The sequence below is a fragment of the Haplochromis burtoni genome, unplaced genomic scaffold (assembly GCF_018398535.1).
Source record: "Haplochromis burtoni strain Fernald_Lab_line unplaced genomic scaffold, NCSU_Asbu1 Contig_240, whole genome shotgun sequence".
Taxonomy (NCBI): Eukaryota; Metazoa; Chordata; class Actinopteri; order Cichliformes; family Cichlidae; genus Haplochromis; species Haplochromis burtoni.
The window spans coordinates 451,661-475,356 of NW_024582601.1; the positions used below are offsets into that span (position 1 = coordinate 451,661).

Below are 23,696 nucleotides of genomic sequence, written 5' to 3' on the forward strand. Positions count from 1 at the left end.
GGGGGGGGGGCCTTACTGAGGTCATTAACTGGCATTGTCTCCTGATGTGATTAGTCAGGTAGCAAAGTCCATTTGTCACCTGCACAGGCAAATTGAGTTGGTGCTGCACTAGGGGCTATGGGGACTGTATAATATCAACTTGATTACATCAAGGCAGCTGTGGACTTGACACCTTACTGAATTTGTCAGCATTAATCGTTAGGGCCTGTCACAAATCCATCAGCTCCACAGATAATTAGGGCTCTCTCTAATGAAGCCAACGGGATGCAACCTTACCCCCACCACCACCACCCCTTCCACACTCTATACACACACACACCGTTTCTCTTATAATTAACCATCATGCAACGGAACAAGAGCGACTATCTCGTCGTCTCTTTTCCCTCGTCTTCCTCATGTAAGACTATGCAAGCCTGCCTACCATGAAAGGCGGCGTCACTGCTTTCTGTCCTTTACTTTTTTTGGTTTTTCCTCCTGGCCTCTTTACCTTTAAATCAAGGCATCGACTGTACGAGGTGCACGTAGTAATGCACAACATCCATCTTTGCACAAACAAGAACACCAGGGTGTGTGTGTATATATATATTTTCACAAACTTGCTGATTCAGGTTTGCAAAGTTTCTTCACATCTTGGTTTCCATGTTCTGGAATTCCTGCGTGTGAATTTCCTGATGAAAATTATAAAGCAACAGGAAGCGTGACAACGAGTGCTGCGTTTTCATTCCATCGGTGGAATATGTCATTAATGGGGTTTTTTGTCATCTAAACAACAGTGTCACACACACACACACGCACACACACACACACACACACACACACACACACACACGCAGATACTTCAAAATGATCCTAAGAAATCCTGTGATAATTTTCTTAAAAGCAAAACAAAACACAAAAATTATTGTTTAAAAAAAAATTGCGGAAATTGTAAAATTTACTGCAAAATAAAGCAATCGATTAACAACCTGATCAAAGAAAAGTTTTAACATGGGAAGCTCAAGCAACCTGAAAATTCAGCTCTTTGCCAAGAAGCTGCCTAAGAAGTGCACTGTGTATGAAAATTAACAGGGAAATGTGCACATCTGATTATGTAACTCAAAGAAACGAAACTGTTAAGAAAATCTTTTGCTGTTTCTGATTTGCAAAATATAACTTTGCATGGTGCGGCCTCGAAACATAACGCACCTAATAAAAGTCTCCACAAGCTTTACAAAGTGAGAATGAAAAAAATAGGCCGTCCACACAAGTCTGCTATTGTTGTTTTAATTGTCTGACTCCTGATTTCCATGCCTAGTCCCACTATGAGCTATTTCCTCTTTGAGCAGTAGCACACAGAGGAAGCCACAGGTCAGTACGAGCTCCCAGTGGAGCATCGGGCTAGCCTGGTGTGTAAGTCGGTGTGTGCATGCGTATCAGCGTGATTGCGTTTTAGTCAGTCGCTTCTGGAAGCGTGGAGTGGAGGGCGTTATCTCTGACCGGCCATCGTGTTCGTGAAAGAATGGAAAACATCCCGTTTGCCAAGCTGTGATTGACCATTACAACCCATGATGTGCATGGCACTCAGTGGACGTTGTAATGGATCAATGGTCTGTGTGTATGTGTGTGTGGTGTGTGTGTGGCAGGAGAAAGGAGGGGAAGGGAGGGGTCACAGAGATGTCATGTTTTTCATGCCTCCATCTACATGCAGAAACCTAACGGGAGTCCCTCTGCTCCCATCGTGGCCAACCTTTTCCAGGGGGATATTTTGCCAAAGCAACAGCGGTGACTGTTCTCTCCGTCTCACACACACAAATGCAGAAAGGTACAGCGAGACTCGGTATATAAAACTCGATTCTTGCTTCGCGGTGTGGGCCAGAAAACATATTACAGGTTGCCACAAAGGCAAACGAGAAAAGGCGAAGTTAACAGCGAGCACCGGTTGAATGTTCATCCATCCTACACTCCATCTCATCCTCCTCCTCATCCTCATCATCACCACCACCATCATCTTCATCATCGCAAGCTCTCTGTTTAAAATGATAAAACCTGCTGAGTTCAAAGTCTTCGTCGGCTGGCCCTCCTGTTCGACCCGCTTTGCACCTCATATTTCAAAATCTCTTTAAAATTCTGTAACTGTCTTTTGTTCACTCCAGTTGTTAATGCCTAACTTCAAAGGCTCGGCCTCATTAGCACAGAGGTAGAAACCCCTGTCACTCATTTACATTTGTTTAAAGGCTGCAGGGAGACAAGAGGAAAAAGGGGGAGTCCACATCCAAACCACTAGAAGTCAACCTTGTCGGTCCTCTGCCAACACCTGGTTTTATCAGTTGGTCACATTATAAAAATCATATCCAGCAGTGGACCTCAACTGTGGGCTGATTCTTGCAGCGAATAAGGGAGGAATATTTCGGACGAGGACAGCCAGAACCTTCCATATTTTCATCTAAGAATATATAGGAAGAGGAGGAGAATTCAAATACCTGTTCTTTTTAAAGAGTGTTGGGGAATTTCTTGCAATTGAACATACACACGGTGCTTTCATCTGCTTTCTGTGCATACACATTTGAAGTAATAAGGTGATTTTTTTCAACCACAATTCCCAACTTTCTTCTTTATCCTTTTTTCTTTTTCTTCCTTTTTGTTTTTGCTTTTCAGTTCCTGGTTAAAAGCAGGGTTGTGCATTTGAGTGGCTACCAGAAGCATGCTTGTCTTCATGGAGGGATTTATTGATGTTTATCAGGGATGAATAGATCAAAGACTGCCACATGACAGACGATCAATCACGCATCAAATCAAGGGTGGCAATCCTCTAATAAAATAAAAAAGAAAGGAAAAACCAGCTCTCGCCCGTTTTTCTCCCCCCTTTCTTTCCCAGTCAATTATTCATCATTACTCACTCTTGAACCTCAAAAACTCCCTTTTATCCCCATAACATGCCATTTAGTTTATCTCACCATTCTTAATAGAACTTTCCTGGCACCGGAGGATTTAAAAAAAAAATCTCAAAGTGGCATTGCGCAGATACGTGCGTCATTTGCGCAATTAGATACATTTTAAACACAACAGTGTGTCCAGGGGTGAGTTGTGCGCTGTGTTATTAACACAAATAAATTGATTTAAACCATAAGTTGTAAAATAATAATAATAATAGTAATAAATCGCAGCATGCAGTACTGCTAAAGGAAAAAAAGGTGGAAGGAGAGACTTCCAATTGGCACTTGGAAATAAAAACTAGTTGGTTACTGGGATGGGAAATGGTCGTAATGGAGGGGCGGGTTATACCTGCTGATCGCCGCGGCTCTTGCTGCTTTCTCCTCGGCATAGTGACCGTCGCGTTCCACGGTGCTTCTCATGCAGGAATTACAAACAAATGGAGTCTTATCAGTTTTGAAAAATCATCCCGTTTTTCGGGGGAGGGGTGTTGTTGATCTCTGAGCTGAGAATGTCTCTTCAAACCGGCTGCTCTTTTTTGGATGTGATAGCTGGGTCGGCTTCAGCGAGACTGAGCTCAAAAATTACGAAGGGATTCGGCCAGCTCCTGACACCTTCACGTCCATTAAAAATCATCTTCCTTCATCTCTCTCGTGGCAGAGTACGAAAAGAAGCAAAAAAACAGCACCTTGAAACCCAAGTTTTCGGTTCACTCCCTTTGGGGGAAAAACAAAAAAAATCCCCCTAATCTCCAGTGCTGTTTGGAGGGGGACGATAGTTTGCTGCGCCTTTTACGCACACCAAAACTAAAAAGAAAAAAGAAAAGAAAGAGATTTCTGGCGGTAACCAAACAAATAAGTCCCGAGTGCACACCTCTGATAAGTAATGTATCCTTGTGTTTCCTTCCGTTCTTTTGCCACAGACCTGAAAGAGAGAGAATGGGAAAGGAGAAGAGAGATAGACAGGCATTAGATGGGTTAATGTCAATCCCGTCACCACCACGCCACCTCAGCCCGGATCCAGCCTCACCAGTCCGGCGGAGACTTTTTTCCTCCCTCCCCTTCTGCCCTCTTTCTCTCCCACAGAAGGGGAAAAATAATTAAATAAAATAAATGGAGACGAGTAGGCTTTCTCTTGTACTTACGTTTTAAGAGTCGTGAAAATGATTTTCACCGCTCATCTGATCGCATGTTGGACAGAGTCGTTTTTTTTTTTTGTTTTTTTTTTTTGGAGGGTTGGTTGATGCGGTGGAGAGGATATCACTTGAGAGAGAGGGGAAACAAGACGCAGGCGCATCCAAGCTTCGCCAACAACAGATCAGATCGACATGGACTAAAATATTTGTCTCTTGAAAAAGCCAAAAAAAAAAAACAAGACGGGGGGCAAAAACTCCAGGGACTGATCCGCGGTCTCTCAAAAAAAAGAAAAAAATGGGAACGCGGCGGATCCAGAAGCTGTTTCAGACAGTCTCAACTGATAGACAGACGCATCGAGTGGCTTTTCCTGCTACATTTTTACTCCTCCCCTCTCCACAAGCGTCACCCCTGACAGAGGAGCCTACCTGTCAATCTTTTTAATTGTCTTGTTTTCCCCCTCTCTCTCTCTCTCTCTCTCTCTCTCTCTCCTTCTCCCTTTGCTTAAAAAAGAAGCCAAACCTCCGACAAAAGGATGTGATCCTCTCAAAACTTACTGCGAGATCAGCTAACAAAACCAAACTTATCCCAACGCCTCTTGCAAACTATCAAAAACAACAAGGCTCACTACTTAAGTCTGAGCTTTTTGCAACCCAGGTGACATCTTAAGATCGCCTGGTAGTGACACGGCACGAGTTAGGGCACGACTCTTGCTCCCGCTGACGCTTTAATGTCCCCCAGTGCGCTCCGGCAGCTCTGTTAAGAATAGATCCTTCCAGAAAAATGACAGTCAGATGACAACAGACGATAACACAGCTGCATGGAAGGAGCAGGCAAAATAAATAAAGAAACAAATAATGGAATGAGATGAAAACAAGACACTTTCACAAATCGCCTGTGGGAGCTTTTTGGTTACAGGTGTAGTGTGGGCAGAAACATCTCCCTATGACGCTCAAAACATTTAGTATTAGGAAGAAAAGAGGGGAAAGGCGCCAGTCAAACGGGAGCGCAGTCGTAGTGCACGCTCGGACCGTGATTTTTGTTGTTATTTGTAGGTGTTGGGAAAAGATCCGATGGGTTGGCGTTCTTTTCGTGGGAGTGAAACGGCTGAGGATAGCCTGTGTGGGGAGACGAGGATTGATTTGTTTCACCTTAGTAGGAAGTGAGTGTTGTGTCCGGGAAGGGGAGGGACTCCCGACGACAAGTCTGAGGCGCTGCTGTGCTCCACGCTGGGGCTGCACCAGTGCAATGTTTTAATCCTAAACTCGATCCCCCGCTTGTTTGCTTTGCGTAAGAGTCACGCTACGACGCATCGCGCTTTTTTTCTCCCCCCCTGTTTTTTTTTTTTTTTTTTTAATTTTTGGTCTAAAAGCTCGTTTGGCTCGGCTCAGCCTGGCCCGGGCCTGGCCTGCACGCCCTGCGTGTGCAGAGGGGAGGCTTGTGGTGCAGGCTAATGGCACCTGATCGACCTAATCACAGGCACGAGCACGCGTCAAGTTTGGTCGTGAACTTTGTCACATTTCGGAATCATGTCCAGGGCGCTGTTGGCGAGAAACTGCAGGAGAGCACTACCGCTAATCTACGGGGGGCGCAGAGGCACCGACACACTTTCAGGAGTTCATCTGGCTGCGAGGCGGTTCATCGTAGATATGTCCTACTCGGCGCACTTCATGGATTTTAAAGGATCCTCCATAGCGAGCAGTATGAAAAAGCTGGTAGTCACCAAGCTCAGCCCGAATTTCAGAGAGGCCGTTTCTACGCAAACCGTGGCCGTTCCGACACCCGGAGACGCGGACTTGCTGGTCAGAAATCGGTAAGTTAATTTTGGTGACGGTGGGAACACACGGACTCTGTTTTTCTGTCGGTCGGGAAAGCGTTAGGTGACCCGAAGCGTCTTCTTTCTTTTTCTTTTTTTAAAATGCCGATCTGTCAGGAGATTGTTGAGAAGTTATTAAACGGCTCCGCTTACCTCGAATCACCCATGTCCAGCACCTGCGATCACCCTCATCATTATCATCATCATCATCGCCACAAGATGGAAAAATACGTGAGGAATAAGCGCTGTACTGTAATTCCAAGTTCCGCCCTCTCTGCATTTGTCTATCAATCCATCTCGGCATCTCTCTCTCTCTTCTATCGCTCTCTCTCCCCTGCTCTCTCTCTCTCTCTCTCTCTCTCTCTCTCTCTCTGTCCTGTCTCTCTACGTCACCAACCTGCAAACAGAAAGTCATGGGGGGGCTCAGGCTGGCATCAAGAGATGGAGATGATGGAGAAGGCGATGGGAGTGCTACACGGCGCTGGAATTGCAGCATCATTTCTTTCATTCACAGCAGCAGAAGGCAGAGTGGATCCAGGAGTCTGTTGTACAGGCTCTGTTGTGCTTGAACAGAGTCGACATTATTACAGTAACAGATAAATGAAATTAAAGCCAAAAAACATACATTAATGCTTTTTTTTTTAATAGTTGGATTTCTGCATAAATTTCTGATTCCACCTCACTCTGCTTTCAGGTTCCTACAACATTGCTGGCTGTGTGCGCCTTATGTAGTTTTTAATGTTAAGTCAGCTTTACATCAGTCCACCTCGGGGTTTACTGTTGTATTTACTGCCAATAAAATACAGTCCTCCCCGAGACTGAGTGTAAAACATACAACATTAGGATCTTATTAGCTTGTAAGACAGTCGCTTGGTGCACCGAGACCCTTGACCGTCTGGGTCGTCTGTGTCAGTGATGCATCACAGTCATGGGAAAATGTTTTAACTGACAGGGGAAAGTAAACCAGAGAACACTTTGTCCCGTTTTGCACGGTGTAAGAGAAATTTTAAAGGAATATAAAATACAGAAGACTGTGAGCGGTTTTTATTTTAAAAAAAAAATCATAGCTGCAGTGAAAAGAAGAGACTGAGGTTTTTATATATATATATATATGAGTAAATTTTAAAAATAAATGCGTGCAGACATTTTTTTACATGTACTAAAACCCTTCACTTCCAAGAGTCCAGGTGTCCCTCAGCATCTTATCTGAGCCACATGTGCACAAAAATTTGGTCACGCACATGCAAAAGATAAAAGTCGTATAAAATTGCAAGATGTGAGTTTTTGTAGTTTTCTGGACTTTCATTAATTCTTGAGAGACATAAATAAGAGATTTATTTTTTATCCCAAAGTATAGCGTTTATCAATACACTGTATCTTATTTTGTAATTTCAGTGGAACCAGTGTCAAATTATTAGGCTTGCTATCATTTAACAGAGCATTTTGGCCAAACCTGTGTTACCTGTTTGAAAAGTTTTTCCAGGGCTTAGGCTTGCACAGACTGAGACTTTATTGTTACAGATCCCCTGCTAATTTGGAGTGTTATTTAAACTCAGACGCCTTGCTAGTTTATGCACATGCAAACAGTTTGTACCTTTTTTGATAATAAAATAATACGTCGCTGCGAGGAAACTGATTCCATAGATGTGAAGAAGTCAAACCAAGGCGTTTTGTTATATCGTCGCCACCCATCTATAAACCACAGAAGCATTATCTGGGAGCTCAAAGTACACGTGTGACATGCACGGTAATGAGGCACAGCGTGCGTGCCGCTCTAAAAGACAGTAAATGATTTATTTATACGTTCCTTTCTCACATATTTGTTTCCAGCATGTTACAAAAGTAAGATGAAAACAACCGTCTTCATGTTGAGGCAAGAAGCAGCTATCTGAATTTTTATTTTTTTTTAAAGTGCAGTTTGTTGTGGGTGTCTCTGAAGACAATGAATCATGACATCATGCAATGCGTTTTGTGATACAAACCTTTCCCTGTCAGTGCAGGACTTTTCTTTCCGAGCAAAGAGAAGGAAAAGAGAAAAAATAACTCATTGCCAAAACAAACCAAAGTGTTTTGGCCCTGTGCGCGCCCGTCTGCACAACAAGGAAGTTGACCTTCATACAGGATTTCAGGAAATATGTGCTTACGCTAATAACCGCATAAAACCCCGTTAACTGAAATGCAATGTTAATGTATCCATTTTGCTCAGCACATGCTGATGTAGCAGGTTTATTTCCCTAACTTTTAATCCTCAATTATTTTTCTCTTGTGTTTCAGTTTTGTGGGAATCAACGCCTCAGACATTAATTACTCAGCGGGCCGTTACGACCCTTCGGTGAAGCCTCCCTTTGATGCAGGTTTTGAGGGCATTGGGGAGGTTGTCGGCCTTGGCCTTAGCGCGAGCTCCCGCTACACCGTCGGGGATACTGTGGCCTACTTCGGCAGTGGCGCGTTTGCCGAGTACACGGTGGTCCCAGCCAAGGAAGCTGTGCCTGTTCCTGCGGTGAAGCCAGAGTTCCTCACCCTTTTGGTCAGTGGCGCCACGGCTTATATTGCCTTAAAACGTCTGGGCGACCTGGCTAAAGGTGAGACTGTCCTGGTCACGGCAGCCGCAGGAGGAACGGGACAGTTCGCTGTGCAGTTTGCCAAGCAGGCTGGTTGCCATGTCATTGGGACCTGCTCGACCAACGAGAAAGCCGGTTTCCTCAAATCCATCGGCTGCGACAGGCCGATCAACTACACCGCTGAAGACTTGGCTAAGACCCTGAGGAAAGAGTATCCACAAGGCATAGACGTGGTCTATGAGTCAGTCGGAGGGAGCGTCTTAGAGCTCGCAGTAAACAGTCTGGCCAATAAAGGCCGGCTGATAGTGATTGGCTTCATCTCAGGGTACCAGAGCGCTTCAGGGATCCCACCTTTCAAAGGAGGAACGCTACCAGTCAAGCTACTCCAGAAGTCGGCCAGCATTCGGGGTTTCTTCTTGCCCCACTTCTTAGGTGACTACAGGGAGGCTCTGAGTAGCATGATTCAGATGTTTGCCAAAGGGAAGCTAGTGTGTGAGGTGGATTACGGTGATTTGGCAGAGGAGGGGAAATTTGTAGGCTTGGATGCGGTTTTCCGGGCAGTGGACTACATGTATGCAGGGAGAAACCTGGGCAAAGTCGTGGTGGAAGTGGCACCACCGTCTGTTAGTAATAGCAAGCTGTGATTTAACTGATTGTAGATGTACTTAAGAAATCATACTTAAAATTACAATGATTCAATCAGTAATATATATATATATATATATATAAAATGAAGGATTTTTAACCACGGAAAAGCTCTTTATTTTTGTAAAATGACTGATAATACAGCCCAGTAACTAAAAATAATGTCATGAATAAACATACAGCAACTTTGGAAAGTGATTTGGGGTTGTTTTTGCTTTTTTTATGTGCACATGCACTCAGTCATGAATATATTCAGCACAGAATTTAATATAAAATATTTAAAGTTTTAAATAAGTGTGTGCTAATCAAAAGTCACCACATATTGAAACTCAGAAACAAAAGCTAAGGTTTTTTTCACCTCCCCCACACCTTCCGTCCACCTCCGAAATCATGTTAGACCTGCTGCCATAATGCGCTTGCTTTTGGCGCTCTCGAGCACTTTATCTACCATAAATGTTTTATGATAGACTTCATTGTTTTTCTAATAGGGCCTTACATTGGTATGTGCTTGTCAAAAGTGAGTGCTGCTCCAGGTGTGCTTGGCATTTCATTGCCTGTTTGTGGCTGACAGAAACGGCATTCACACAATCAATCTTTTCATTCACATGCCCCGAAGCTGCACATAATAAAAAAAAATTAGTCCAGCTAACCAGGAGTTGGGCTAGAAAATGTCATTATTTTCTTCCACCGTGAGTAAAAAAAAAAAAAAAAAAATCACTCATAGTGAATGCTCTGCGATATGCCCTTTGACACGTTTTTTTTTTTCCATTTCCATTTTTTTTAAATTTAATTTGGCTTTTTGAAACAACAAAGTCTTAAAAAATACCATTTAAAGTTTAATCACATTGCACTCATTTTTATAAAACCCAAAGATAAAACTTTAGTGTTTCTTTCAACTTTGAAAGCCTTATTGAGCTTAAAAAAAGTTTTCAGAGTCCCAACTTCAGCAGTGTACTGTTAAACCACTCCAAAAGCAGGAAATGGACAAGAGATGCTTATAACAGTCCGTGTTGGATTACTGCACTGTGTGTCATTTTAAACAAACACCTGTTCCTACCTGGCAGGGATGGCTGTAGTCTTCATGCACCGTGAACACGTTATTTCCTCATCCAGGTGGCTACTCAAAATATAACCCAGTGTGAAATACGTTACAGGTGTGACCCCAGCATGCAAAGCTGCTACCTTCACCAGACGGTGCAGGAAATCAGAAACACACCAGGCCAAGGCGGTTCTGAATCCGTAGTGGAGCAAGTCAGAACACCTCTCAAAGTCACTCACACGTACGCCACAGCCTGTGTCAGCAAGAGACACCGTAGGTATGTTTGTTGCTTTGAGTCAGGCCCGTAATGTCTTACGTGCACGGTTATTTTCAATTTTCCGAGTAGCTGTTAGTTTTTTTGTTTGTTTTTTTAAAAAACTATTTTTAGCTGCTTAAAAATATGTGTGCATGTTAATCATTGTTTCTGTTACAGTTGGAGTTGGATGACTCACGCTAGTCGATGCTTGCCATGTTTTTGTGTAGCTTGCTCTTACAAATTTAGGTTGAAAATTATTTACTTAAATCACGGATGTGACGTTTTTGCACTCATTTATTCAGTATTTAAAGCACCACATCTGTGATCTAAAGCCTCTCGGGTCAGAATAAAAACAATTTTTTACCCATGAAAGTTCAACTTTGATTGCACAATTTAAAAAAAATGTTTTTAAAGATTTTTTTATGGACAGTAATTAAAGCAGAAATGGAAGTACTGGGAATTGCATAGGCGTAAGTGACCAAGAGAGCAAACACACTTTAAATGACTGCCAGTCACCTCTTAACACCACTGCTTGCTCAGGAGTTAAAATGAAAAAAGAAAAGCAAGCTCTTACATGCCGGCCACACAAAAGGTGAGAGGAGTGATGATGCACGTGGGTGCGTAGACGAATTTAGCATGCGTCAGTACTCCTGTGCATCCATGTTGGACTGTGAGGAGAAGGAGGAGGCCGGGTGTAGCATCTCTTCAATTAACAGGAGAGGCCCTGTCTCGCCGTCCTCCGGGGCCTACCTGTACCTCCACTGATTAGTGAGCAGTCACAGCCCCAATTAGAGAACACAGGAACCTAGAGAGACAACACTCTTTATTTAATTGGATTGTGTTGCAGTCCTAGGCTGCTAACTGGCATCGTATTGAAGCAACCTGGAACTGCAGAGTGTAAACAAGACATTAAAGATGGTGAAGGTCTTCTAGAAAAGTATTCACCGGCTGCTGTGAGGTGGTGAAAGAAAGGAGAAAAAAATCAAGAAATTAGAAATCATGCTAAGTGTCTCTCTCATTTTAGTTTTGTTGCTGCTCCTCAGAAGGGACAAACACTAACACACAAACTTAAATAGGTGATGTACATGGAAGGAATGAAGGGTAAACTTCATTTTCCCTTTAATGTGAATGCGGATGACATTGTAATGCATGCAATGCAAATGTAATATACTGATTATCGCAAGTATTATCAAACTGATTGCATAGGAATTTATAACATTGGAAAAAGTTGAATGTGTTGCCTCCATTGGATCGCCATCTATTCCCAGGAATTTACCTTGTGTACTAGCTACTGTGTAGCATTTCAGATGGCATAAGATTGTAGTTTTATTTTACATTTACTACAACAGCTACTATGTAACATTTAAGGAGAAAACATTCAGAAATAAAAAGCTGAATCCATGAAAATTAAGCACACTGAGGGCTATTTTTGCTACTACAGTCATATTTACTCTGGTGTGACTTTTAAAAGTTGACTTCTTTAAGCTAATGGCAGAGAACCAAATATAGTCTTTAGTGTATAACACTGTGCACTCAGTCTGCTTATGTTATATTTCCTCACTATTTGTGCTTTAGTTTCACTTTGATGCAGCAATTATGGAGTAATTGTCACTTGTGACCATGGTGGCCACAAGCTCAGCAAAGTTAAATGTACTCTACGTTTGAAATAAAAATGTTCAGTCGTTTCTTCTTTTTTCCACCTTTACGTTAATTAGCGGTGATCACAACTTTTTTTGTAGCTCTCAAGTCCACTTTAATTTGCCATCCAAGACAACAGCGCGGTGCCGGATTTTATTGTTGTACGCTGACATTCAGGGTAGGAAAATTCTCAAAGGTCTCCCTCTTGTTCCTTTTTTTCCCTGCTAAATCCTCTTTTTTTTCATAGTTTCTTCTTGCTGGAATATGTGGCACATAACAAAGACATCACCCTCTTTAGTGTGGGATGGTAGTCTACCTCCAGGCACCTAAGGGACACTGGCTGGCTGCTCGGTGCTGCCAGGATCTAGACAGTCCAGTTTCTTTCTCTGCAAGTCAGTCAGGCCCTCTCAACTCCCCAACTCCCTGAGCCCCCATCACTCCTACCTCCGCCTAATTACCAAACCTAAAACCCCACTCAACTAATTAGCCACAGCAGACCCAGGAACTGTGAGTAAAGGTAAAGAGATGGCTTCATTCAAGTGTGTGTGTGTGTCGGTGTGTGTGGTGGGGGGGGGTATGTGTTAAAGAGAGGGAGAGTGAAAAGAAAAGACAAGAGGAAAGGGAAATGGAATATTCAAGTCTCCTTTAGCGTGCACGTCTCTACAGCCAATTAAAGTCATTTATTTTAACTCTTTGCAAAACCTGTGAGTTGTGCATGACAGCATGACAGGGGGGATGTGTTTGTGGCTGTGCGCATGTGTCTCAGGATATGTAGCCATGCACGCATCCGCGCCTAGCCTCGCACACAGACCCACAAGCGTCCACACGCGTCTCAGTATGGCTGGCAGTCTGTCGGCTTCTCTGTCTATCAGCAGAGGGAGAGCTCAGTGGGACATAAATTACAATATGCAGCAGAACCACTTGTGTAAGTCTCAATGAAGGGGAGGAATAACTTTCTTAATCAAGTTCCCGTGATTAATTGTAATAAAGGTGTCATCCGTAAATGTGTCCTCCTGATTGAGTAATTCGGGGCCGGAGACAGTAAGCACATCCCTGGTGATTGGGGGGGCTGGACAAAGTGTGGAGGAGGGAGAGGGGGAAGGTTTGTGGAGGACATAGTGAGACACAAATAGCTCCTGGGCACACTGGCAGCCTTCGCACAACTGACAGTTATGAAATACAATTATCAGTGTGATCTGCTTAAGAATTCATCAGCAGCTTCACCGGCCAATAAAGACGTTCAGAGAGAGAGAGAGAGAGCAAGGGAGGAGCAGTGACACAAGAGGAGAGAAGGCCCCACTGATTAAATGAGGTTTTTATTTTGTCCAACAGATTGTTCACATTATGTTACACTATTGTGAAAGGATTATCTGCAGCCTTCTTCCCGCTCTAAGAATTCCCCATTTTGTACCATATTATCCATTTAACCTCTGTTCCAAACAACTGCATTTAATAAGGATAATCTTTTTTGTGTATGGTCACTATGATTCAGTGGTTTCCATGCCAAACCCTCCCTGAAAAAATAAATAAAAAAAATAAGCTTATGGGTTTTAGATGATAAATGAGGTGACATTTTAACTGTGGCTTGTTAATACGGAACAATGTCTTCTAATGACCAAAAGTTACACTTGGCATATATCAGCCGAAGAGTTCAAAAAATCCTGTTCATTTGAATATTTCTGAAATCTTTGAAAAGTGACTTTTTTAAATATCCTAGAATGAAATGAACAAACAAAAGTCTGCCGAGAAAAAAAAACTACGAATTCTTTTCTGTACTAGAAGTTTTTCAACAATCACTGAGGTTCTGATCTTTGATTTGGGAACTGCTGGTTTATGTTTCAATAGCTATAAACATATAACTTTATGTCAAAGATACTGTATAATACCATACAAAAATAAGTGCACCTGAGAGGTTTAGATTCTTATAAATCACCCAATATTATATATTCCACAGCTCTCACAAGAATCACCTTGAAGTCTCTTTAGTGATGAGAATAAAGCTTTTGCTACAGTCCAGGTAGCACAAGAGAGAAAGGAAACCCTCTTTAAAGGTTTTAAGAATCCGACATAATAAAAATAATCTTAGCAGGTCTTAAAATGAGGTAAATACAAACTTTGATTAACTACAAAAAATTATATTGCAGAATTCTTTATTTAACACAAAGTAAGCTAAAAGGCAGAAGCAGTGTGTTAAAAAAATAAGTGCAAAATTAAGTAGCAGCCAGGTGGTGATAATCAAATACTTGATTAACTGATTGTTAGAAAGTGTGAGTACCTGCATAAGAGTAGAGGTTTTGGTAGTTTGCTGCAGCATTCAGGTGTGTTAACGTAGTACAGAGGAAGAAATACATCAGCAATGATGTTAGAGAACTAATCGTTGCAGCCCAGCAGTTCATGAAGGGTTATAAGGGAATTTTCAAACATTTTGAAGTTCATCATTCTTCAGTAAAAAACATTTTTCACAAGAGCAAAACATTCGAGACACTTGCCAATCTTCCCAGCAAGGTCAGACTGTGCAATTGGAAAGTGCAAAAAACCCAAGAGCAACTCCTCTGACTCTGAAGACCTCGGTCAGCAAATGCAAAAGTTCATGTTAGAGGAATTAGAAAAAGACTGAAAAAGTGCAGCTTGTTTGGAAAGGTTGAGGAAAGAGAAAGCTTTTGTATCCCTAAAAAAAGGAAGCACAGCTTAGTTATGAATAACCCACAAGATATGTTAGACGACGTCCTTTGGACAAATGAGACAAAAGAAGAGATGTTTGGCCATAATTTACAACCAAACGCAACATATCAGCACAAACACCTCATACCAGCTGTCCAGCACGGTGGTGGCGGAGTGATGATTTGAAGTGTTACAGCATGCAGCAAAAGGGGCAAAGAGTTAACACCCACCAACACAGGAGGAAACTGGTAGAAATGGAGAGACACAAAGACGGGGCACAAAGAGTGAAAAAACGACAGGACTATAAATACACAAAAACAAAATGAAAACAAGATCCAGACCCATAATGAAAACCCCAAACCATGACAGCCTCCTGCAAAACATGGCACAGACTCTACACACTGAGCCCTTATCTCAAAATCGTCTGTGTGTAGTTACATGAAGAGACTTTGAGACATCCTAAATCCACATAAGAGCTGTTGCAAGTTCTCCCAGAGGATTCCAGCAACGTACCTGCCAAAAGCCTCGAAACACCAGGTAGAATCATTTAAAAGGCAGAAACACTGAACTGATTTAGATGATTTCCATTTACTGCGCTTTGTGAGGTTCAATTCACATAATTCACGCTAAAATGTTTATATCATAAACTAGACGTGCACAAATATTTTACACAAAGCTTTGCCTGAACTGAACATTTTTGCCTAAATAAAGAGCACCGAGTTGGACAACCAAAAGCTTTTAGATCAAGCATGGTAACCAAGGTAACTTTTGACAAATGATAATTGTGTGCTAGTGGTCAAGTTCAAGAGCAACTCAAAAAAAAGCACACATTTTTAACAATGATGATTTAATACTAAAAAAAAACATTGGAACAGTTTTAATTTATAACCATCATAGCAGTGTAATAAAACATTATTCTAATACACTGTGCCACCTTTAAACATAGTGCATAAAAGATCAAAACGAGCACTAATGTTTCTATTTGACAGATAAAATCACACTCGGTAACATTCATCATGTCTTTCTGCCTACATTGACCCTTCGGGGCATCTTTTGTGGCCTCAGGAGGGGAGTGAGGGTCCCTCGCTGGGTCTGTTCAGATGTAGATATACATTCAGGTGAAAGGCAAGGGCGCTATTCACCACTGCAGGATTAATGGCAACATCGTCACCAGGCTGACCAGCCCCACATTTCTATTGGCTGGATAAAGAGGAAAAGAAAAGATGGCGGTGGGAACAAGGGGAAATATGAACACCCTGTCGGTGTGATGACGGACAGGTCCTCAGCCCAGCTCCCCCAGGTCCCTCCCCGTCCTCATTCTTTACTGGCCCGAGTTGGCTAGTGAGGCAGCATCTCTGCGGCCAAGGACACAAGGGTGTCAGCGATGCGTCTGGGTAACATCGTTCATCAGGGCGCATCGGTAATGGGTAGCTCTCTGTGACAGTGGTCATCAGGACACAAAAGCAAAAGGGCCTATAAACATCACATGACAGATGGCTGGGAGGACAGCTTTGGACAGGGAGGGAGGGATGGAAAGCGAGAGATAAAGTGAGCTAGAGGTAGAAGGACAGAGCTGGAAGAGAGATCTCAGGCTGGATTGTTAAGTCTTAGGAAAAGTCTCAAGTGCTGGATGGTTTATGAATGCCCATGTTCAATGTCAGCTGTGAAGGGAAAAACTAGAACCCACCGGGGAAATGCTTCGCAGCTGACGTCCGACAAAAAGCCATCAAATGAGCAAAGTCGGTGCAAAATAGCCCAGTGAAATAGTTGATCTGCAGAAATGAATGCAAATTATTTTGTCTCATTGCAGTGAAAACACCAGTTTTTAACATTTGTAATACATCTGAAATGCTGTTCTGCTGTTTTTTATGCAAAGTTTAATTTTAAGAGTTTGTATTTTCCTTTCTTTTCTTTTTTTAGTCTCCTGGTTAGTTTAACTCTATTTCAGTCATGACTTTGGCCAATTAGTGCAGTGAAACACCTTCAGCATGGTGGGTGCGGTCTAAGAAAACAGATAAACGGCAAGTCCGATATGAAAGATGTGCAAGCTTAAAAGCCTAACAGTGAAAGAATTTTTTTTTTAAAAAACTGTGCTTGGAAAGTAAGAATGAGACTTTCAGGGCGATGCAAGAGGACTTCACCAAAAGGACGTTTAGCACAATTTTCACTTTGAAAAGTTTGATAGATAAGTGCCCCCCACTGGAAGAGATGCTGAAGGAGTTTTTCAAGAAATTACAGTCTTAAGCAGTCTGAGGCGGAGTGAAAGTTAAGGAATAATTATGGAGGTGATAGCAATGACAGAAAGCGAGAAACAGGTTGTGTGAAAATGAGGTGAGGCGAAGGTGTCGAGGGCTGTCACAGAACTGACTGCAGAACCTGTTGTAGGTCCCTGTAGAGGGAAGGCAATTGTTGTGTTAGCAACACCTTTGTCACCTCGGGATGTATACTTTGTCTCTGCGTGTTTACAGGGACATCAAATCCCAAATGTGAAGTATCGTCTTCAAAACAGAGGGAAGTACAGCTCTCTGTCCTCCATAGCGACGCCGCGGGCCATGCTACGTCTTTTTCTTTGTTTTGTGGAAACAGCCTTGCCCGTCCATTAATCGTCATCCATCCATCCTGCGCACCTGTATATAAAAGGGAAATTAGAATATCCATCACTTGAGCGAAACGTCACCGTGATTGATGGGTTAGTCACAGGATCCCCTCCGTTTCCTCCTCAAGTCTGTGTTTCAGCAGTGAGAAGTGAACATTATCTAGCGCCATGATCAGATTTAGTCCACACATTTCCATCTAGGAGAGCATTTTTGAGCGGATGATACACAATCCACGCGAGGAGGCAGCCAGCAGAAGGTTTATGGAAATCTAATATCATAAGGCTTTTTGGTTTGTTAGACTTGTTATTCGTGGAGTGGGCTGGTGACACTTTTGATGTAACAGTATAAGACAATGTAACGAGGCAGAATCTCATTTTGTTGAAGTGTTTCTGTCAAACTATGGTCTGAAGGATGATGGGGAAAATCTGTGCAAACAGGTTTTGAGTGGGGTGTGCTAAGACTAAAATACCAACTGTTCTCAGAGAGAAGCCTTTGGTAAATAACAGGAAACATCCTCTGAGAAGGCGATATGAATGCCAGGGAGTGTGGAATCCATATTTGCCTTTTTTTTTTAACGTAAAGTAAAAAGCAAATGGTTAAAAAAAAAAAGCATAAATAGATGGGGCAAACAGATGATGGGAATGTAACTTGGAACTGAGATGGAAACTGCTTCTTGTCATAATCATCTGCTGTCAATCCAGAAACATCGTTTAAAAATCCATCCCGGTCAAGTTTATGTCTCCTTCTTTGTCTGATTCCCCCCTTTTTGTGTGTGTGCGCGTGTGTGTGCTTTGACGAGGTGGAGACAGGAGCCCTAACGCTGCAGGATGGAGAAAGGTGAACAGGAAACAGAAGGTGCCCATGGAGGAGGTATATGACATCTGTCAGGATCCAGGGTGGGCGGGGGATTCAGCGCCCCCCTTCTGCCGGCCGAGGGTCACCCATCGCACTGCAGTCGCTGAAGTTGTCACGACACCGTGACACTTCCTTGGCAATGGTGGCTGAGAGCCGGACAGCCCTCGGACGTTCAAGACACACACATATTTTTGAGTAAATTTGTCTGAGGGGAGTGGGGGGCATTTTGTATGAGCTGTTTGTTCCTTCTCTGTACAGAAATGTCAGCGTCTTGCTTATTGTTTCCTCTTTCTTTTTTTCCCCCCCTTCCCCTCTCTCTTCAGGGTCCTGGACAGAGGAAGGTCAGCTGACATGGCAAGGTCGACAAACAAACAAACAGAAGGAATTAAAATGGAGAAAAACAGGGCAGATGAAATGTGGCGGTGTTTTGTTTTTTTTTGTTTGTGTTTTTTTTTATCTGTGTGAGGGCTGATGGCTTGTAGCAGCCATTACTCTCTGTTGTGTCCTCTGCCCCCCATTGGTTGCAACAACACCGCCTGGCACTGCTGCCAGTGTCACGTCATCTCATACTTCTGCTTAACTACACGGACAACAAGGGCCACTTCACACCAGGATCAGTTTACTATTTCTCAGGCAGCCGTGTTTGCTCAAGGTGGCAAAGGTCATTCACAGTGGATTTGATAAAAATAATTTTCCTCAGCCAGCATGAGTTCAAATTAGATTTTATCCCTTTTTTTTCTCCTCGCCCTCTCTCTATATGAAGGGGAAAACAAAGGAAGTATACCCGCAAAAGTCCACTCAAACGCTTCACAGAAGCCTGGACCCAGACCTCTAGCTCGCTGCCAAATATCTGATTTCTTCATGAAATGGCAATTCAGTCTGATTATCTCATCAGGCTAATTGGAGCATCTTAATGTTCTGTCTACACTGATGATGTCTGGCTACCCTCGCTTTTACAGCATTTATCACACAAACCAAATGACAATACGTTGACCTCATGATTAGCTCGGCTGGTCCACAAACGGACAGTTTATAAAGAGAGATTTGTTTGTTTGGTTGAAAATCCTTTTAGAGTGAAAGATGAGAAATATGGATAAATTATAACTCTGAACTGAGCTTTAAGTCCTAAATTCATTCACATTTAATCTATATAGTGCAGGAAACTGTGCTGTAGGTACATGTTAGGACAGTTTTAAACCATAAACAATTTTGTAGCCCTCTTGAGTGGCAGTCTTGTGAAAAGATGAAAGGATGTTGTTATAGATCATGATTTGAAAGTAAAGCCTTGCCTAGAATTGTTCTTTGCCAGCTATTGTGCAGAGTGCAAAGCACGAAGTCGAGCGAATTCAGACTCAAGTGCAAGCATCAAAGTTTTTCTGGTGCTAAATTAATTTCCAGCTCGCGCTTACAGATGACAAAGAATGATGCCGTCATTTAGGCTTCACCGCGTGGAGCCGGTAGGGTCCTCATGACGTTCGGCTCGGGCTGCTGCAGGTGAAGCCTGGGCCTCACCCTCGCAGATCTGTATGCAGAGTGTGCCTTTAAAAAAAACATGTTTCTTTTGTTTATTCTTTGCGTTGTCTTTTCCTTTCTGTGTGGAGTTTTGACATCGGAGATGACAGGTGTCTGTGGAGTGGAGGAGGAGGAGGAGGAGGAGGAGATGCTGGTAAGAAAACAATCTTTGACTGCCTGTGGGTGAAGGCAGACTCCTCTAGGCAAAGCGGCCTTCAGCGTTTAGCTGGGGGCGCAGTATCAAAATCACAGCCACTGCTGTACCCCTAAGGCGCTAATCTCAGCCAGTTACCGTCAAGTGCTGCTTCTTCTTTATATAATCCTTCATTCCCCCCCTTCCCTCGGCTCTCTCCATCTCCGCCATTCCTCCGTTTTCCCAGACCCAATCCGCAGAGATGTGAGGATAAATGACAGTTTGAGAAGGTGCAGGGGAAGCCAGGCATCTTGAATCCAACAATGTTTCTTTGCTTACCAGTGTTAAATCCAAACTGCGCCGCTTTCAGAAAAACGGTTTGCTGGAATTGTAATATCATAATTAGCACGGCTTCTGTGCTTATCTCCACTAAACTAGGCGTCTCACCAGATGCCGAGGAGACCTCAGCCGTCATTCAGCCGCCTAGATGGAAAAGGGTTGTTGTTTGATCACTGGATGACTGCTAATTTAATAAGTGTTAACTATGGTGCGGCCAAGCGAGCGGGAGGGAAAAAAAGAGAGAAAAAAGGGAGGGAAAATGTTGAAGTAAAAAGCATTAAGATTAAATGATGACATGTTCAACTGTGCGCATAATATGAGGCTTAGTTAAGTACGCGCATGCTGTTTGTCAATTATTTAAAACCCCAGGAAATTAAGTCCAGGTAATCTCATAAGGTGTAAATAACATTCTTTTCCATGGCAGCTTAATTGAATTCATTTGACACTGTTTAGAAATAACAGAATTAGATTTGCTTTCACATGAAACTAAAGACTGTCACAGGGAGCACTTTGTAAAGTTGAATAGAATTGGAATTAAAGTTTAGTATTTCAAACACATCTGGAGGGATCAGATATGAGAATAATTGAAATAACGGAGGATTACTCGTGCTGCCTGCCTTTTGCAAAAGAAACCAGTGTGGACTATGGTAATGTTTGCAGCACGTCAGAGGTCAGAACTGACCTGTTATCTGTGCGAGAGCGTCACATAAATGCCCCCAAATGCAAAACATTTGGCATTAAAAAGGATCTCGACCCTCTGCTGACTTCTAAATGTGGAATAAATTCAATTTCTACTCTCACTTCAAAACATTTTCTGTAATTATTTTAATCTTCAGTGTTTCACGTGGAAAGTAAGTTTAGTTCTCGTACATTTATTTGTTTGCCACCGCCGGTTATTCCACTGCAGGCCCCCACTATATTAAAGCATAAGCTGAAGACCTAAAAAAGATAAGTAAATGTGTTGCTGGTGAGGAATGAAGCAAAGATGTTTGACAGCGGGTTGTAAAGACCAGGCAAGCCATGCAGACACAGAGACAGTGGCCTCAGGCATTTCTGATTTGGCCTTACTAGTGGGATGGCATGGCTTGACGCTATTTAAACACACACACATACAAACATGCACGCACACACGCGCGCGCGCGGACAAACACAGCCACGAAGAGTTTTGATGCAGACTGTAGGTGAAGGCCAGTGTATGTCTGTCTTGTCTTGTGAGTGAGCGGGGCCGGAGATGGAAGCTGGGTAGACAGATTGGAGGGACGCAGGAGAAGAGGGGAAATGGAGGGATTAGATGAAACCTTTCAGTGCGTGTCATCATCCCTGACATTCTGTAGGGCTTGACCTTAACAGAGCAACATTGTGTCAGAGACAGGGTCTCATCACAGCCCACACACACACACACATATGGGCGCACAGAAAACTCTTCAGAGATCCCGATAGCCTGGACATCAACATCCAACATATTTTCAACCTGGGGAATAAAAACAGATAAGTCAGATGATCCTAAAAGTCAAGTATCAACAACTGAGGAACTATTATGTATCTCTGTTTTGATGTTTATTATGCGCTGTGATGACCTATTTACTGATTAGTGAGTGATTACACTTGTTTTGTGCAATTTAAGAAAATGTGATGAAAGAGTTTTGTGGATGTGTTGCTTTCCCAAATTTGCACAGTGTTGGTAGCGAGCTTTCCTTTCAAACTTGATCATTCATTGCCTGGTATTTCCAGTTGGTGTTCACATCAGCTTTTGAAATCAACAGTAAGAAGAAGAAAAGCAGACATAAAGACTGACAGGTGACTCGTTTTTTTGACGACTATCCCTCATCATCGTTGCCGCATCCCACGGGGAAATCAAGTTCCTTTGATAGGCACCAGGAAGTGCAGCTCTGCTACTGATCCTTACATGTACAGCAGATTTACATTCTCTGGCATCACAAGGTTGAAAGAAAAATATTACACGCGCCGTTAGTTATGATCACAACCTTGTTATAAATGACAAACACAGAGAAACAGGACAAAACGAAGCTCCGGGGTTTCGTTTTACACTTCCATGGCAGAGGAGAGATAAGAGAAAATCAAAGAGATATGACTTTTAGTCATTTCACATCAAGCTTTAAAACTGTAAGACTGATTTCAGTAGTGCAGCTTCATATGACAAATGGGCAGTTTTGGGTGGTATTATCAAGGGTAAAGTGGGCTCATGAGAGGATGGTATCCCAATAAAATTAATTACATTAAAATTTCAATATATTAAAAACGAATTATTATTTCTTAAATACAGGAATACTTCCAGTCCCTCAGCCTAACTTTGGCATAGCATAACATCTATTAATTCTGCTGAGAGGATATAGGAGTTACCAACACTACCACCAACCTGCAGCTTTGGTGTTGTTGTTTGTTTTTCAACTATATTTTCGCTGTAACAGGATCCTCTATGCTTCCAGCACTGCAAAAATTATTTGTTTGGCTTTTTCATGGAATGGTATTCTGTGTAATTCTCTCTCTTTCTCACCCACCCCCACCTCATGCATGTGTGTGTCGCAGGGAATATTGTCGAGGCTTGTTGCCAACTTTAAATAAAACCTATTATTCTCGTTATTTGAGCCGTCCCTTTATTTATGTTTTTTTTTCCTTTTTTTCATTTGAGGGCAAAAATGGAAAGCAGTTTTTACGTTTCACTGCACGATGTGCACACAGAGATTTGTGTCCTTAGCCGTTCACGTGCGGTTAAGAGACTAACGTTTGCTACTGCTTTCACACTCACAACAGAAATTTAATTTAAAGCCAGCCTATAAAACACAGAGGGAACCACAAGTCTTATATTGTGTTAGCAGTGTTGGGGTCGTTACTCGCGAAAAGTAACGTATTACACATTACTTGTTACTTTACTTAAAAGTAATGCGGTACATTACTTTATTAGTCTCTGGAGAAAGTAATTTGTTTCATTACTTTCTTAGTCTTCCGTAAAATGACATGAAATGCACTAAACAAAATAAATCTTATGCTACAGTCCCACACACCAATACGAATCCCTATCTAATGACGATCTTTTAGTGTTTAAGGTCGACAACACAAAGTTGAAACCATCACAAAGAGAATACCTGGTGAAGCTCAGGGTCTTACTGCTCAGCTGGGATCAGCATACACACGGTTTTATCATTACTCTGGGTTGGCTAGCTTAGCGTTAGCATGCTGTCTGTGCAGATGCTTGCAAAGATGTTTTGTTTTTTCCCATCTTAGAGTTTTAGCTAAATCCAAAAACTTGGTTGCAGTAGTAGTTCGTTTAGCATCGTATCATCAAAACAGGTATTAATAAGTCGCCCATATGTACATATACATATATGTGCAGGTAAGGGATTAACGTTTGCTATTGCTTTCACACTTACAGCAGAAATTTACTTAAAGGTAGCCTATAAAACACAGAGGGAATCGCAAGTCCCATATTTCTACCCTGCCCACCTGTAAAGAGCGCGTCGTAACAATGCCTCGCACACGTACCGGATTTTATCTCCTGCACCTTCTCATTGGATGGCTTCCATTTTCCCAGGGACAGATTTAGAGTTGGCCATAGGGCTGCTATTATAAAAATATGGTTGAC

The 23,696-nt window shown here is 42.5% G+C and overlaps 2 protein-coding genes across 5 annotated transcripts in view; one reads left to right on the plus strand and one right to left on the minus strand.

The window, feature by feature from the left end:
- The window catches only part of LOC102302978 (teashirt homolog 1), a 37,893-nt gene extending 31,700 nt beyond the window's left edge, over positions 1–6,193 (minus strand). Inside the window, exons 1-2 of one of the 2 annotated variants that reach the window (XM_005937675.3) lie at positions 6,013–6,193; positions 3,262–3,834 (exon numbers count right to left, since the gene is read on the minus strand). In XM_005937675.3, the coding sequence (XP_005937737.1) occupies positions 3,262–3,301 (40 nt within the window). In that variant the 5' untranslated portion in view covers positions 3,302–3,834; positions 6,013–6,193. Of the gene's footprint in view, positions 1–3,261; positions 3,835–4,054; positions 4,392–6,012 lie in introns of those variants that run through there. The other variant, XM_005937674.3, reaches the window with a different exon arrangement.
- LOC102303484 (prostaglandin reductase-3) lies at positions 5,224–22,704 on the plus strand. 3 transcript variants are annotated; one of them, XR_006055189.1, is made up of 4 exons: positions 5,224–5,856; positions 8,134–8,852; positions 10,220–18,306; positions 18,435–22,703. XR_006055189.1 is itself a non-coding variant. In XM_042227037.1 (3 exons), the coding sequence occupies exons 1-3, from the start codon at positions 5,573–5,575 to the stop codon at positions 10,306–10,308; spliced, it is 1,092 nt and encodes a 363-aa protein (XP_042082971.1). In that variant the 5' UTR covers positions 5,224–5,572; the 3' UTR covers positions 10,309–22,704. The 3 variants fall into 3 exon arrangements, 2 of the variants coding, with proteins under 2 accessions (XP_042082971.1, XP_005937738.1); XM_042227037.1 differs by having other exon boundaries at positions 10,220–22,704; XM_005937676.3 differs by lacking the exons at positions 10,220–18,306; positions 18,435–22,703 and having other exon boundaries at positions 5,227–5,856; positions 8,134–9,263.
- Positions 22,705–23,696: the final 992 nt, after the last annotated feature.

Bases quoted from the DNA above. Each gene is read 5' to 3' on its own strand.
- LOC102303484 (XM_005937676.3), top strand. From the start codon at position 5,573: ATGTCCAGGGCGCTGTTGGCGAGAAACTGCAGGAGAGCACTACCGCTA. The intron at 5,857-8,133 runs GTAAGTTAATTT...CTTGTGTTTCAG, and splicing joins GACTTGCTGGTCAGAAATCG to TTTTGTGGGAATCAACGCCT.